Consider the following 16,233-nt stretch of genomic DNA (forward strand, 5'->3'; position numbering starts at 1 on the left):
TTAGATGAAGTGCACAAACTGCAACAGGAGTGCAGTGTGGTACCTCTGTGTCCACAAAATCCTTGCTAGCATAATTTCCTTATACAGAGCTAATCCTTTTTCATATTGTACCACTATTAAGTTTTTGAGCACGTGCTATATTTTCCCTAGCTATGCATGTTGCTTTCAAGCTAGCCCACTCGTTGAAATTTTATATTCAACACTCCAATGATGATCGCAAAGGCGCAACACAACAATGTCTCTTCCTTATCCTTTATAAAAGGGGGTAAAACATGGTATTACCATTCATCTCAGCTGGACCATCATGTACAATTGCAACTAGTATATATCATCAAAATGCCATGCGTGTGCAAGTGCACACAATAGGGCGTCTTGTCTTGAACCAGCAGCTCCGATGACAAGCTGCTTCACCGGCGGCGACGGCTGGCCGGAGCCCGTGGTGCGCGTCCAGGATGTGTCGGACACCTGCGGCGACACGATCCCCGAGCGGTACGTGAAGCCTCTGTCGGAGCGGCCCTGCCTCTTGCCAGCCTCCGGTGGCGTCGCCGGCGGCGCCGGCGGCCCGAACATCCCAGTCGTAGACCTGTCAATGCTAGACGTGGACGCGACCTCCCGCGCCGTGGCGGCGGCGTGCCGCGAGTGGGGCTTTTTCCAGGCAGTGAACCACGGCGTCCGCCCGGAGCTGCTGCGCAGCGCGCGCGCGGCGTGGCGTGGCTTCTTCCGGCAGCCCGCGGAGGTGCGCGAGCGTTACGCGAACTCGCCGGCGACGTACGAGGGCTACGGCAGCCGCCTCGGGACCGCCAAGGGCGGCCCCCTCGACTGGGGCGACTACTACTTCCTCCACCTCCTGCCGCCGTCGCTCAAGAGCCACGAAAAGTGGCCTTCCCTCCCTTCCTCTCTACGGTAAACACACGCTCTACATATCCAAGCACACCGTACCGGCCGTAGTTGGTTGGTCTCATGCACGCACACGGGACATGCGTGGTCGTCGTTGCAGGGGGACGACGGAGGAGTACGGCGAGGAAGTGCTGGAGCTGTGCCGGAGGGTGATGCGGCTGCTTTCCAGCGGGCTGGGGCTGGAGGCCGGAAGACTGCAGGCGGCGTTCGGCGGGGAGGTTGGCGAAGGGGCGTGCAGCGCGTGCTTGCGGGTCAACTTCTACCCGCGGTGCCCGCAGCCAGAGCTGACGCTGGGCGTGGCGGGGCACTCCGACCCCGGCGGCATGACCATGCTGCTGGTGGACGACCACGCCAAGGGCCTGCAGGTAAGGAGCCCCGACGGCGAGTGGATCATCGTCGACCCCGTCCCCGACGCCTTCATCGTCAACGTCGGCGACCAGATCCAGGTACGTATCCATATCGCTACACAACAATATTTAATGGTCGTACATATGTGCACGTGACATATATGTGCACGTGACATATACGTACTACGGCTTACTTTGGACATGTCACTCTATCTAGTAAAAAAAAAATCATGTCTGGTGTTGTGGCCGAAAAAAAAAGGGAATACACAACGGTTATCAGATTTACTTCATATAGAGAGCGAGACGATTGACTGGGCTGAGATATACGGAGTACGTGTAACGACATCGCACCGCATGCGCACCCATCTAAGTGCAACACTACCGGAATCGGTAAGTAAGCCGAGTGCAATAGGGTTTGCTGAGTGCAATTTAGCGAACACTCGGTAAACCAGCTCTTTGCCGAGTGCTGCAAAAAAAAACACTCGGGAAAGCTCGTCACTCGGTAAACTAGAAAAAAAAAACACTCGCAAAACTAGGCACTCGGCAAAGAAATATGTTTGCCGAGTGTAATTGTCTGACACTCGGCAAAGAAATATGTTTGCCGAGTGTAATTATTTGGCACTCGACAAATAATTTCATTTTTTTTCTTCTGACCTTGAAACACGTTATGAAAAAGAAGAAAAATAAAAAAAAATTGGTTTGCCGAGTGCCCCCGATCTGGCACTCGGCAAAGATGTGGTTTTGCCGAGTGCCTCGATCCGACACTCGGTAAACTCGCAACTTTATAAACTCGCCCGGCCGCCGGCCCCTCCCTCCCACGGGCCTCCCCTCCCTCTCCCGGTGCCGCCACCCCCTCCCCTCCCTCCCTCCCTCTCCCGGCGCCGCCCCCCCTGCCCTCCCTCCGTCTCCCGCCGGCGCCCCCTCCCTCTCCCGCCGGCGCTGCCCCCTCCCCTCCCTCTCGAGGATCCTGTTTCTTGTGGAGGCGCACGTGGATCTCGAGGATCCGTCCGCAGGCTTCCTAGATGAGGCGGCGGCACTTGCCGTAGGCATGCTCGAGGCACCGCTGCAGCTCGGCGGTGTGTGCCTGCGCCAGCTCCAGCTCTGCCAGCGGCTCCACCAGGTGCGCCCACGCCGCCGCCATCTGCAGGTTGCAGAGCAACTCCGCCCATCGCCTTGCTCGCACCGCCAGCGCGCGACCCAGCCCCGCCCTGCGTCCCTAACCCCTTCGTGTCGCTGCCGTCTGCAGAGAGCCACCCCCGCGCGAGCTCGGCTCAGACTTCCAAGTGCTGGCTGCAAGGTCGAGTGCTGCCGCCGACCGGCCATGGCCCTGTCCCAACCCCCCCCCCCCCCCCCCTCCCATCTCCCTCTCTCCCTCTTTTTTTTTGCACAGGTGGTGGTGGCGGCGTCGTGGTGGTGACGGCGGAGGCGGGGGGAGCCGCGGGCGGGCAGCGGTGTGGTGGGGGGAGGGGGGGAGCCACGGGCGGGCAGCGGTGGATTTTTTTTTATATTTTTCGAAATATTTTTGTCGAATGTCCGATAAAAAAATACTCCGCTAATTATCTCCTAGCATACCCAGGTCTGTCTGTCCGTCTGTGTGCAGTGCACTGGCCGAGAGACGTACCGTGTCTTTGTACTGGACCTGGACGTGTCTCTCCTTGGATTTGCATTGATGTGCCGTCGCTATCACAGATCAAATAAAGCAGCTGGTCTGTGCGAGAGGTCCTGCAGCAGAACCATTCGCTTACAAAAGTGTGTGTCCGCGCACGTGGGACTAGAATCAGCGCCTCCATTTGCTCCATCCATCTGAAGATCAAATCGAACAGGATAACTATCTGAATTATTTGCTTTTGGCTGACCATTCAAACTCTCTTGTCGCTACCATTCCACTTGTGAACCAAAAGATCATACTCCTTACTCAATAACCTATTCCATGAGCTTTCTATTTTTACACTGTCGAAGCTACCCTAATAATAGATTTACATCATATCAGTCGGCCAAACTCTGTCGGTCTGGGTAATTCAAGTCTTAAACAATATAATAAGTCCATCCCTAACATGCATTAATAATAAGTACTTTTTCAATATTATATTGACAGCTTATTTTAATTACAAGTATGCGTAGCACCATTAATTGCATGTACCTTCGGTGCATATATACATGTATTGTCACGTTTGCACATGTTCTGTGCGTAACTAATCAAAGCCAGTTACAAGAGTGACACTAAAATACGCATGCATGCATGTGCGCGCGCGCCCGCAGGTGCTGAGCAACGCGGCGTACAAGAGCGTAGAGCACCGGGTGACGGTCAGCGCGGCGGAGGACCGTCTGTCCATGGCTTTCTTCTACAACCCGCGAAGCGACCTGCCCATCGCGCCGATGGCGGAGCTGGTGGGGCCCGGCCGCCCGGCGCTGTACCCGGAGATGACCTTCGACGAGTACCGTGTTTTCATCCGGCAACGCGGTTTGGCCGGCAAGGCGCAGCTTCAGTCCCTGCAGGCCAATAGAGCCGTCGCCGCCGCCGGCGGCGGCTGCAGTGCTGCTGTCGTCTCGTCTACCTGCAGCTAGCAGCTACTCCGTACTGAGCTAGCTATATATACGTACGTATCATCGGCAGCGCCAGCTGGTTTCAGTTAGCTGTGCTGTGCATAATCATCGTTGGATCGAACGGTGAATAATAATTCGATGTTTACTTTATACAGAAATGCTGTGGTGTACATTATTCATCCCATGTAACTGAGCAGTAAAATGTGCGTACATAAATATAGAAGTGTGTGGAACTCTCGTTGCTACTTGGTCTTGACTCTTGAGTTCAAGAGAGGTCATGTAAACCAGGATAATGATCCAAATTAATACTACTAATGATCGATTGTTTTAGATGCACGATTTTGAAACCCCTTTCACCAATTGTTGTCAATGACATAATCCATCCATGGGGTTCAATTAATGTAATGATGTAGTCTATCGCCTAATTATTCCATTAGTGGTAATCGATGTACATGTTGACAACAAGACGTCAGTGGCAAATATCAATCAATCTTACCTTGGTCTTGCTTGAGTTCACAAGAGAAGCCATGTAAACCAGGATAATGATCCAAATCAATACTACTAATGATCGATTGTTTTAGCCGCACGATTGTGAAACCCCTATCACCAATTACTGCCAATGACGTAATCCATCCTCGGATTCAATGTAATGATGTAATCTCTCTCGCGCCTAATTATTGATCTATTAGTGACAAGCGATGTACATGTTGACAAAGAGACGTCAGTGGCAAATATCAACCTTAAGATGTATTGGTCAAGTCTCTTAGTTGTGTTCATATATGGATAGGAGATGTGTACATGTATTCATAGGAATTAGTGTGCACACGTATATATGAACATATATATATGTGTGTTTGTGGTGCTTTGTTTGTGAACAAGAAAAACATAAGGAACCCAGCAAAGAAGATTCTTAGCTAGGCCAGGCTCAGTGGGTAATCTCGTTAAAAAAGATAAAACGAGGTGGTTTAAACATACATTTTTATAATTCCAATACAATTCAATCAATCAAGGAACTCTAATATAATTCCAACTAGAGCCATAAATCGATCATCAGCTAGCAAAACTCCTAAAAATATGCTTATGACTGCATGGAACGAGCCTGCATATGCATAGCATACTTTTTATGCTTTCATCATTGTTCCATGTAAAAAGATTAGCATAGAGATTCTATGTTTAGAATACAAGGATTTTAAGTTAGCCCTAATCTATTTAGAAAACCAAAGTGAGAGTAATTCCACTGGAACGCAACACATTCCCCAACGAGCTGAAAGCACAACACTAGTAGGCTAGGTATTACAACCAAAGAGACTAAAATATCAAATGCAAATCTAAGGACTTCTTTGATAGGGCTTCACCCTGCTTCGTTTCAGTATTGTTGAGCTACAATATGTAGTAGCAACCGATGAAGTCCCAAAACACTAGCCTCATGGGCTCCACCTCCTATCAGTTGTACCTCAACAATAGCGCTAAAAGGTTTGTCAGGAGAAACTGAAGCCCTATGGACCCATGGCAAAGAGTCCTAAGAGCATGCTTGACACGCCCTGTATCAGTGGAAAAATGTGTCACGTCAGGCTAGAAGACACACCTTTTGTTTTCTAAAAAATATTAACTAGAGAAGGATATCTTAACACGCTCATTGATAGAGGCGGTCGGGCAGCCTACCCGTCTCTGTAAAACAAAAATACGCCTATCTAGAAATGGTTTAAGTAGTCCGTACTGAAACATAAGAGATCCAAGTAATTTTAGGACATATTCATGGTAAGACAAATGATGCATATAATTCTCCTGACTACTAGTATATCTGGGTTAGTCATAGACATTAATGGTAGGTATACATATGAAAATTGTCTTCCGGAGTGTTCATTCACTAGAATATCTTATATTTTGGTATAAATTTTAAACTCTTAATTCCTTAGCCATGTTCGTTTGGCTGATAAGCCATGGCTGAAAGTACTGTTGACTGATTTATTGTGAGAGAAAAATATTATTCGTTGACCGAAAAAGTACAGCTTATAAGCGAAACGAACGTGACGCTTATATTTTATGACGGATTAATAGCGCACAACAAACAGGAACGGGTTCTGTTTCGGGACGTGACCGAACTGTGTGCTTTCTAAAGTTATTTTCCTTTTGGGGCGTGTTTTCCATTGTAGGAATGCACACATGGCTACAGAGATTATCGAGGCCCACCGGTGGCTTGGAGCCTTGGAGCCGTGAGGGCCACGACCTGCACGATGCGGCTGTGGACCTGGCCTATATCCGTGCAGGTTCCATCATGGGAACTCCGGAATCTTCCAACTTCCGGCGTTCATTTCTGAGAGCCGGCTTAATTAAAGTACCATTAAGCGAGCGGTGGTAGAGGCCAAATGAGACCGGCAACTAACCTTTCACCCACGTGCCACTGTATGCTTGGGCGTCATTTTCGGTGGATGCCTGAACACTCGATCGGGTCACGGGTGCTGACGGCGATCTTTTGGTGCATGTGCAACGCGTGCTTGATGGACGAGGACGACCGGCAGCCAAATTTCCTACCCCAAGTTCGCGGTTCGTTCATACTCCGTAGAGGTGTGAGAGCACCGAATAGTGCCTAAAGGTCATCCAACCGAAAACGTTTAAAGTAGAGATTGGTAAACAAAAAGATGTTTCTCTTGTCATATATGCTTGCCCTCACCTAAATGAAACATTATTGAACAAACTATTTAATGATCAACAAATAGTTAGAATAGGCGAGGATAACTAGAGACGAAAACAAACGAGATAAATCTAATTCTCCCAACCTCTAACACACGCACATCCCAATTTTACACTTAGCTTGCTCGGTTTCACATTTATGGATATCTCGTTCATTTCCGTTTTTTTTTTTGTTAGGATGAATTTAGAAATGAGATAAAATGGATATGGTTGTTCGTCCAATCTTTCTTTCCTTTCGTCGTTTTTGCATTGGACAGGATATTCCGTTTTATCTCCATATATGACAACATGTTTTTGGAGTCCAACAATCCAGTCTAACTGGCCACACCAGGCAATCCACGGTGGATTAGTGGTTGGCTTATTGTGATGTAGACTTATGGTCTTAGCCTTGTACTATTATCATCTCATGGACCTTATGATATGAATTAAAATAACTTATGTATTGACAGTATCACCATGTTAGGTTAGTTGGGGCAGCATGCGAAGTCATGTTTCTTAGTTCTATGTATTAATGTTCCATTTTTCTTTTTCAAATCCTGATAATTATTCACACATTTCCATTGAATTGGTTCGTTTTCAATATCCTATGAATCTCCTATTTGTTACTATGCCCAACCTTTTTTATTTTGTTTTTATGTATTATGTAAAAGTAAAAAAGAGAAAGGGTTAACCCTGAATGACTCAATTGTTTTTATACCTACGCATAGCCTCAATAAATTTCAATGACCAAAAATATTTTTTCGTCTAAAAACTCTCTTTTAGTAAAGCCCAATTCTTGCACGATCCCTGTATAATCTGGAAACTAGTGGTCTAACCCACCAAAACACAACATGAACCAATAAAAAGTATCCTATGGAATCTTACACAAAAACACTAATAGTCTGACCATTGTAAGTTGTGTAAAAGAACTCCAAAAAGATCTAAAAATGTAAACACCGATTTCATGAATTTTAGAGAAATCTAAGCATTTCAAATTCAAAGAGATCATCAGATAGGTTGATCCAAGATCACTCAAGAGTTGTCCTCATGTATACTAGCACCATCACACTCACAAGTAGGGGTAAAATCAGATCAGATACACACAAATACAACTCTTATCCTATACTCTCTATCCTATTTTTTTGGAGTTAGAGACATATACTTCTAGATAATTGTTTCTCCATCCTATATCTTATCCCATATTTGTTTTCTCGGAGTCATAGTCAGATAGATAGACTAAATTATTATTCAGTTTATGTGTATTCAAATATAATATTTTATTAGACTAGCTATCAGGATGCAATTAGAGTGTGTACAAGGGCGAGTGATTGCTAAAACATAAAATAAAAACAATTATTGTATCATCTATTTACTCTGCATCTTAGTCTACCTTTCTATACAAATATTATTAAGTGAATTCCCAATATATTTCCTAGTGACAGATAGCATTTTATACTATGAACACATAGTACTCATCAATATCACGTTGCATATTTTTAGTAGTCAGGAGCAAACATAGACAATATTATACATACATTATTTCATTGCATATTTTATATATCTTCGTACGGTTAAAGAGCTGTGAATTATTCATCCTATTTTCACCCCTACTCATAAAAACTTATCCAAAATCCTCATAGGGATTTTAAGTATATTGAATGCACAGAATGGAGCAAAACTAGATAACTCTTTCAAATCTTTTAACAAAATTTAAACTTGGGAAAGTACAAAGATGGATATATATTGAGAGAGAAGATATTTCGCCTATTGCACAAAAATTGCAATGGACCGAAGGTACACAAGAAGGAGGAGACAAAAAAACAACTCTAGAAGTCAACCAAAAAGGAAATACATAAACAGTAATAAAGTGAGGTAATAGGATGGACCAAATTTTCTATGCCAGGTCTATTGCACACTCCATGTCGAATGACAAAGACATCAATTTGCAATTGCTATGACTTTTGTACACTTGGTCCATCGGTCCATGTGTAAGATGGCAAAGAAATCAATTACAATTGTTATAGATTTTCTACACTTGGTATGTTGCACACTCCATGTATAGGATGGCAAGATTAAAGGCTAATGCATGAAAATAAAACATGTTCTATCTTTCTTCTCCTCACCCTCTCTAGTTATGACTCCCACACGAAGCCCTAAGATGTAAACAAAACTAACCATCTCCCTCTCTTATCCTCTTGGACATTTTGACATCCAAAATGACCCTATACTAAGACACATCTTACTCTCCACTAGAGCCACATATATCATCGATCCTATTTGTGTCCCGAAGACATCCTAAGTTCTTATGACATTGCTTTGCTTGGATGCAGGCTACCACAATGGTACCACATGCATCACCATCCATTTGTGAAGCCACCTTTTATGCTCTCAATGTATAAACTATGTCAACCATATTGATGCTTATCATCTCGTCTTGACATCCTCCATCTTGGAAAATCTTTCATGATCTCCCTCTTCATCTACTTCACTTATGACTTGGTCAACCCCATTGTTGTATTCAACTATCCATGGTTCTTGTCATGTCCCTATGTAGTGTGTATCAACAATTACTTTATCTAGCATCTTGATTATCTAGCTACAAGCATTCCTATCTGGCTTTGACTCCATTGGCCCACACGACATGAGACAAACAAATGCATTTCCTTCTCCAATATATGTCACCTTCCATTAACCATACATATGCAATTAAATGCATTGCACCATATATTCCCTAAGCATATAACCTTGTAATAAATCATATTACCAATTAATCCACACATGTATAAGAACCATTCATATTGCATAAACCAACTCACATCTAGACTAAATATCAGCAAACTTAACCTATTGGTAATTTTACATCAAAAAAGTGTTGACGGTCATTACAACATGTTTTACACCATGAAAATACCATCAACATACATCAAAATAAAAGGAAATGAGCATGGCATGAGCATATTTTCTTTAAATAACAAAATTCCACTTGTATTAGAGTCTTACATGTGTAGAAAGCAAATATGGAAGAAGTGTGTCTAGGAGGGCACAGAGGGCACCCAAGCGGGGTCTTCCAACCCCTAGGGGTGTTGCCAGACCCCCTGGTGGCCCCACTAGCCCCCCCCCCCACCACCAATCTAGGTGAAAGTCAAGAAAACACATCTTTAAGCACTTTGAATCCTTGAATGCAATGTGTGCTTTATCTAGATGGCACATGTGCATTGGACAAGGATTGAAGGGCCCTCCTATCAACACCTCGCACCACCAATTGACAATGGCGCGTGGAGGCGCACGCGAGCTGTAGCCCCCTTTGGTGGCGGTCTTCTCGAGGTATGATCTACGATGACCTTCTCTCTCTCCCTCATGCACGCTCTTCCTCTCTAAGCGTAGCGGCTGCATTTGGCAGATCCATGAGCTGCACCATCCATAGTGGGCAGATCCACGGCGTCCATGGCAAGGGTGAGCAGATCCACGACGCTTAATCCATGGCGGTGTGGCTCGGGGCTACGGTGTGTTTGTGATGGAGCTCGACAGCTCGGTGCTAGGCCTTGGTGGGGTGAGGTAACGGCTAGCTCGATGGTGAAGCAGCAGCGAGCTTCGTGATTAGGAAGCCTTTTTTTAAAAAAATAATCGATTTGCAGAGGCGATCGTCTTCTCGCCTTTGCTAATTGAACTTGACTGGCGAGCGTTATGCCCACCTCTGTAATTTCTGATTTCCAACGGCCATGTAGTTGAGGCGGGCAAGATGACCGCTTTTGGAAATGTGTTTCAACCACCTATGAAACCGCATTTTGTAGTAACGAAACAACACAATCCTCTTGTATAGCCCTCAACAAAGGAAAAAAGATGCATGGCTTATGGCTACATGCAGGGATGGATCTACTTCCGAGGTGGGGTGGGCTCGAGCCCCACTACCGCCACTCGAAGCATAGAGTTCCTTCTGTAAATTGGTACCCATGAAATGTTGAAAGAAATAGTTTAGAGATGAAAGATAATAGGAGAAGTTTCGTCTAACTTTTTTTTAATCCTCCATTAGCTACATGTGCATATGCAGGCCAGTAATATGCATGTGCTTGAAAAACACAGCACGTCTATTGGACAGGGCAACTACTTAGCCAGAGTTATAGTCGAGTCGAGCTGCACTGAACCCCCTCGAGAATTCGGATCCAACCTCTGTTACCCTGCAGTGCCTTTCCACGGTACAGAAACAAATGCTCTTTTCTTTTTGTTTCTCATTCTCACTTCTCAACCGTGCAGAAGCCGCCTTCTAAGGGGTGGGAGTAGGACTAAGGGGCTTCCATGGGCCTACGACGGTCCTGAACATGTACATTAGGGCCGCAATGAGCCGATCGTCTTGGCCCGTTTATTATATAGGCAACTAGTTGCTTAGTAATATGACTGATGCGTGCAGCGTGGAGATAGGGACGAGATAGGATTCATAGGATGGTAGGAACGTCAAATGTGTGTGCGCCTAGCTCAGTAGCTCTATATCTCTACCATTTGCCACCCACATATATATGCGCACATTTTTCGTCCTGGCATTATTGTAGTTTTTTTTAGGAATCGTGGCATTATTGTAGTCCAGCCGCGATAAACTCTACTGCTACTAACTGTTCTGTCACCACATGCAACTATGCAAAGTACATCTGATAATGGTAGCAAAGAGTACTATCAAAGCAAAACAAACCAGATCCAACGGCTGAGGAAGGCGTAACAACATGGAAACTACGGTCCGTTCCGCTTACCTTATATTCGGCTTGTTCGGCTTCTTTTTTTAGTCAAAATAATATTTTTCTCTTACAACATTTCAGCCAGAACAGTGTTTTTCAGCCACTTCCAACCAAATTTCAGCAAGTCGAACGGGCCTGCGTGCGCGGGTGGGAGCGGGTGGCGCTGCGCCAATGCGCATGACTCGTGGATCATTTCACCACTCCCAGAAGCAGCAGGATCTGGAGGAAGATGTAGGACGCTCCCCCAATGGTGGCGTACTGCAGCTTGCTCTCCCCCTCCACGTCTGCGAAGTCGCCATCCGCGCACTTGCTGAACCCACCGGCGAGCCACGCCAGGTTCCTGTACCCGTCGTCGTGCAGCATCCTCACCGCGATCAACGACCTTGCGAATTGAAATTCGAACTCCACGCAATGATGAATAAGTTTAGCTTTGTTGCACGTACGAGCATCGCATCTCTTATCGCACACTTGCGTAGTGTTGTTATTTACCTGAGGCCTTCGCCACAGGCGACGAGAAGCTTGGCGTCCTTGCTGCCGCCGTCGCCGACGTCCTCGACGAAGCGGTCGTTCATCTTGGTGAAGCCCTGGCCGGTCCAGAGCCCGATGTAGCCGAGGTGAACCCACTTCTTGAGCAGCGTCACGGGGCCCATCTCATCGTCCCCCACGAACAGTGGCACGTGCTCCGAGCCCCGCACGCTGGCGCGGGCGCGCTCCCACTCCGGCCGGACGTCCAGCAGGCGGAACCCCTCGGCGCCCAGAGCCTCCGCCGCGTCCCTCGGCCGAACGGCCTTCACCGCACCCGACCGCACCAGCGCCTCGGCGCCTCCGGCCCACGACGTCGCCTGCGCCCTGACGCGACACCGGGGCAAGCCAGGAGAGGCGGACCTGATGCAGGTGGATGCGACCGCCGCAGCACCCATCGCCATGGCCACTGCCTGCTTTGGTTGGTGCTTGTCAGTTCAGGCTCAGGCCTCACTCGTTTCCAGGTCACTCTTATCCACATGATATTCTAGTTCCAATCTGCGCCGTTGGTACACTGGTCACTGCATCTCCTTGCCGTACGATTCGTCCTAAGAGATGAGGCAGAACTCGACGAGATCTCCTCGCGTTGATTTTTCGCGCACCGGCAGCGGTACAAAACCAGCATAGGTCCTAAACTCCTAATAATAACAGTAAAAAGAAAAGGCCGATTCCTATTGCAAAATACATCGATCGACGCACATGGCAGCATAATCGTTTTCTGCTGCAGGACGCTACGCGAACTCGAAGCTCATGAGGAGCTTGACGCTCTTGAACTTGAGCCCCTTGTGGTCGAACAGCGGCACGGCGCGGATCCCTGGCCGCAGCTCCGCCACAGGCAGGGCCGTCTGCCCGCCGAAGTCGTCTTCGCTCACGTCCTGCTCGTGCACCTCCACGCGGAGCACCGTGATCTCCGGTACGGTCAGCGGGAAGGCGAACTCCTCCCACACCGGCACCCAGCTGTCTTCCACGGCTTTCGTCTTCCTCATCACCGAGTCTAATGGAACTCCGGCGATGACTGTGCTTCGGACGATCTATAGGTGTCGCTGACTTCTAAACACTGGCACGGGCGCAATGAGTGAACAGACCTTTACATAAAAATCTGGAGGTGAGTATGTGTCGAAATGTGTCTGCTTGAAGTCCTTTGGCCAACCTTCCCCCATGTACACCTTGACCTGCAAACCACTACCAAATCAACACATTTCTGAAACCCATAGAGAGAGCAAAAAATAAAAGCGGAAGAAACACACCATCTACCTTCAATGTTGCCTTCACTGGCAAATCTGCCTTCGGGTCGAACACCTTTCCATCTGGACAAGTTTGCATCAAGAAATCTGGTTTGTTCACATAACCGCAACAGCCATTGGCTTTATAAAAACCATGCATTAACCAAAGTGCTCTTCCATGTCCCTGGAGAAAAAAATGGATATATCAGGAAAATCATGACATTAGGCAGCTTCTACACATGCTTAAGCAACTAGTTCTGGCATTGCTTATGTTACAGCCCTAAACTAATTAATCAGGTTTCCTTTTAATGATTTGCTAAAAGAAAGCTCATGGTATACCTAATCATGAACCAACTGAACAACCTAGCCATGACCACAATGGTAAAATGAAACTTGATTAGAAACAAGATTACGGTACAAATGTGGTAAAGTTAATATTGATCCAAACCCTAACAGGAAAGTTGCGAACTATTGGAGTTCAATCAGGCCAGAATATGTTGTTCAGATTACAGTCAGACCTGCATATTGAATGCCACCATTTGAGCACCAAGCACCCAGCCAAGAAATGGATTGTAGTTGGATGAATTGAAGCGGGTTGGTTCCCTTTGGGTATATTCTCAGCATATTTCTATGTGTGAAGCTGTTTGGAACAAACAGGAAGAGCTCTTCAGTATGAGAGGAAAAGTGGGCAACTAAGTAGTTGTGACAGAATTATGCCATATCTCCTCCAACATTGGTGAACAATCAAAATATATTTGGAAAACAAACCTCACAATGTTGGGACCATGACGTGCTGCAACTTTTGCAAGTTCTTGCTCACTCAAACTGAGTCGCCTAACTTTGTCTGGATCGTTCTTTAAGGCATCCATGAGAGGACCCTTTGGCTTTCCTGCCTTGATAGTGATGAGGTGTTTATACTCTGCTGCCACATGCTTCGTTTTCTTCTCATCATCACCATCCGCACCTCTTTCACGGTATAATAGATCGTCATCATTCTGCCAGAACACCATGTAGTAAATATTGATGAACAGAACTTTCAGGCTAAGTAAACAAACGGTAAAATGTAGCAGAATTTAAGATCCCTACCCTGTCAGCGACTTGCATCTCATCCTGAATATCTGGAACTTCTACTTCCCATGCTGCTGCTTCCCTTTCTCCCTTTTTAAACTGGGTCTCAATTTCTCTCTCCTTCGTGGTGTCACCCTTTGCTTCGAGATACTCCTTTGGGAGTTTCGTTGACAGCATGACACGCCCCTTTAGAGCTTCAGGTGAAGGAAATTCTTGAAGATGTTTCGATTCAGGGTAATACAGGATGTCTCCAAACACTTGAAGGACCATCTATACAAAATTTCAGAAGTAGCTACACTAGAATCACCTGCCATATATTAATCATTCAAAGAAATGCAGTTACCTTAGCTACTTTCGCCTGAAGATCAGGTGTAAGGTGGTCTTCTAGTGTTATAATAACAGGATAGGGAGATGCAACAAAAGCATATTCTTTGATGGATCTCAAGCATTTGATAAGTGATACTGGGGCAGTCAGTGTCCTATCAAGAGTGAAAACGTGAATGAAATCACAGGCAACACATCTCATGGCAGCTTCAGCTTTCAGTATAGAAATAATGTTTCAACAAGATGGTGTGCAAAAACACACAAAAAAAAATCCTCATGAAAGGAACGCACAAAGTATCAATGCATGCAGATATATACCTTCCATGGAGAACATCAATGTCATCTTTAGAAGAATTTGGCCATATGTCCAATTCAATTACACGAACACCTATTTGCAGTGCCTTGATGATGGGAACATCACTGCAGTCACTGCTGAGTTGATTACCGGTCAGATACGAGTTGTGTCCAGTGTATATAAAATAGTGCAATAGCGGCGCGTTCATGTCCTGATGGACCTGGAAAAAGGTATTTAACGTCAAACAATTCATGGAGTGCAGGGTTATCATTAAAATCGCACATCAATAATGGAGATGCACATGCTAGCCACAGCAGATAATTGCCAACAGAACTTTTTTTTTCCTTCGGCAGCAACAGCCAACATATTAGCTAATTACGAAATTCAGAACTGTTATGAAGAAACAGTGCATCTATCAATCAAACCCAATGCACAAAGCAGTATATATATCACCATTCAACCCTGAGCTTGCTAAGCATGGCACGTCATGACACAAAATTACCAAAGGCAATGGGAGTATGCGGCAACATTAGAGATGCATTAATTAGTTGATAGAGACATCACTTTGAACCATAACGTCAAGCCTATGAAGCTATGACGCTAAGAAAGACAAAATAAATGGACTATGTAATTGTGCTCTTTGCTGCACATGTTCCATTGACACAGCGTTATATGAGGAGCAGTTCACATTCACAAGTCCCATTTCGTGATCCACAAAATGTTGAACTGACACAGGCATTATATGAGGAGCAGCTCACAAATCCCTATGTGATCTGCAAACGGTACTGATTTGGCCACATTGCATAATCCGCCCCCGCAACCAGCAATCGCACCAATAGACAGTGGAAACAATGAATGAAGCCGCATATGGATTGGGGATCGAGCAACTTCCGGGTGGACTTACCTTGGAGCAGCGGAGGGGCGGGTTGAGGTCCTCGGAGAAGAGGAAGTGTAAGAAGTCGTCAACGGTGAGCGCCGGCCTCCCGAACCGCGGGGTGCGGCTGCGATCCTGCAGGATACGGTCGATGATCTGCTCCGGGACCTCGCCGTCGGCACCTCCCCAGGCGGCGAGGTAGCGGCGGAGGTCGTCGGCAAGCATGTACGGCGAGCCGCCGGCGTAGCGGGAGAAGAGCGCGCGGACGTCCTCCGGCCTGGTGGTGTCGGCGAGCGCGAACCTGCGCGTGAAGAAGATGCAGCACTTATACGTCCCCATCTCCGCCGCGGACGCCCCCGCCTGGTCTGCCTCCTCGGCCTCGCTGTCCGTCCCCGGCGGAGGTGTGTGGGGTGGGGAAGCGCGCGGGGAAGCTGCTTTGTCTCGTTTGGGCATTTTTCGCGTCGCGAGGTTTCAGGGCGATTTGGAGGGTGGACGAATCGTGCAGGAGGGAAGGGAACTTTTCAGGGAACTGCCGGTTGGTTAAGTACCCCGGCTGCTCTCGCCCGTTGATTGATTCTTCTTAAACGCACCTGCTTGGCTGCTTCCATCTGTGTGCGTTCACGTTTTTCTCCGACTTGTGTGATAAGGCCCTCTGCAGTGTTGCTCTTGAGTGATGCCGAGAGAAGAAAAAAGAAGATTTTGTCTTCTTTTGGCTTTGCTCTTTACGTCGGCTCCGTTCGGCTTA

General features: G+C 46.7%; 2 protein-coding genes and 1 pseudogene across 2 annotated transcripts; 1 reads left to right on the plus strand and 2 right to left on the minus strand.

The window, feature by feature from the left end:
- The first annotated feature begins 301 nt into the window (after positions 1 to 301).
- On the plus strand, positions 302 to 4,091 carry LOC136500905 (jasmonate-induced oxygenase 2-like). The gene is made up of 3 exons (XM_066496380.1): positions 302 to 903; positions 998 to 1,343; positions 3,504 to 4,091. The coding sequence occupies exons 1-3, from the start codon at positions 395 to 397 to the stop codon at positions 3,807 to 3,809; spliced, it is 1,161 nt and encodes a 386-aa protein (XP_066352477.1). The 5' UTR covers positions 302 to 394; the 3' UTR covers positions 3,810 to 4,091.
- Positions 4,092 to 11,099: 7,008 nt separating this feature from the next.
- On the minus strand, positions 11,100 to 12,153 carry LOC136546878 (rhodanese-like domain-containing protein 10). The gene is made up of 2 exons (XM_066538841.1): positions 11,672 to 12,153; positions 11,100 to 11,564 (listed from the first exon to the last, which is right to left on the minus strand). Exons 1-2 carry the CDS (start codon positions 12,106 to 12,108, stop codon positions 11,372 to 11,374), a joined length of 630 nt encoding a protein of 209 aa, XP_066394938.1. The 5' UTR covers positions 12,109 to 12,153; the 3' UTR covers positions 11,100 to 11,371.
- A 16-nt stretch (positions 12,154 to 12,169) lies between these two features.
- Positions 12,170 to 16,044, minus strand: LOC136546889 (phosphoinositide phospholipase C 4-like; annotated as a pseudogene).
- Positions 16,045 to 16,233: the final 189 nt, after the last annotated feature.

The sequence above is a fragment of the Miscanthus floridulus genome, chromosome 1, assembly GCF_019320115.1.
Source record: "Miscanthus floridulus cultivar M001 chromosome 1, ASM1932011v1, whole genome shotgun sequence".
Lineage (NCBI taxonomy): Eukaryota > Viridiplantae > Streptophyta > Magnoliopsida > Poales > Poaceae > Miscanthus > Miscanthus floridulus.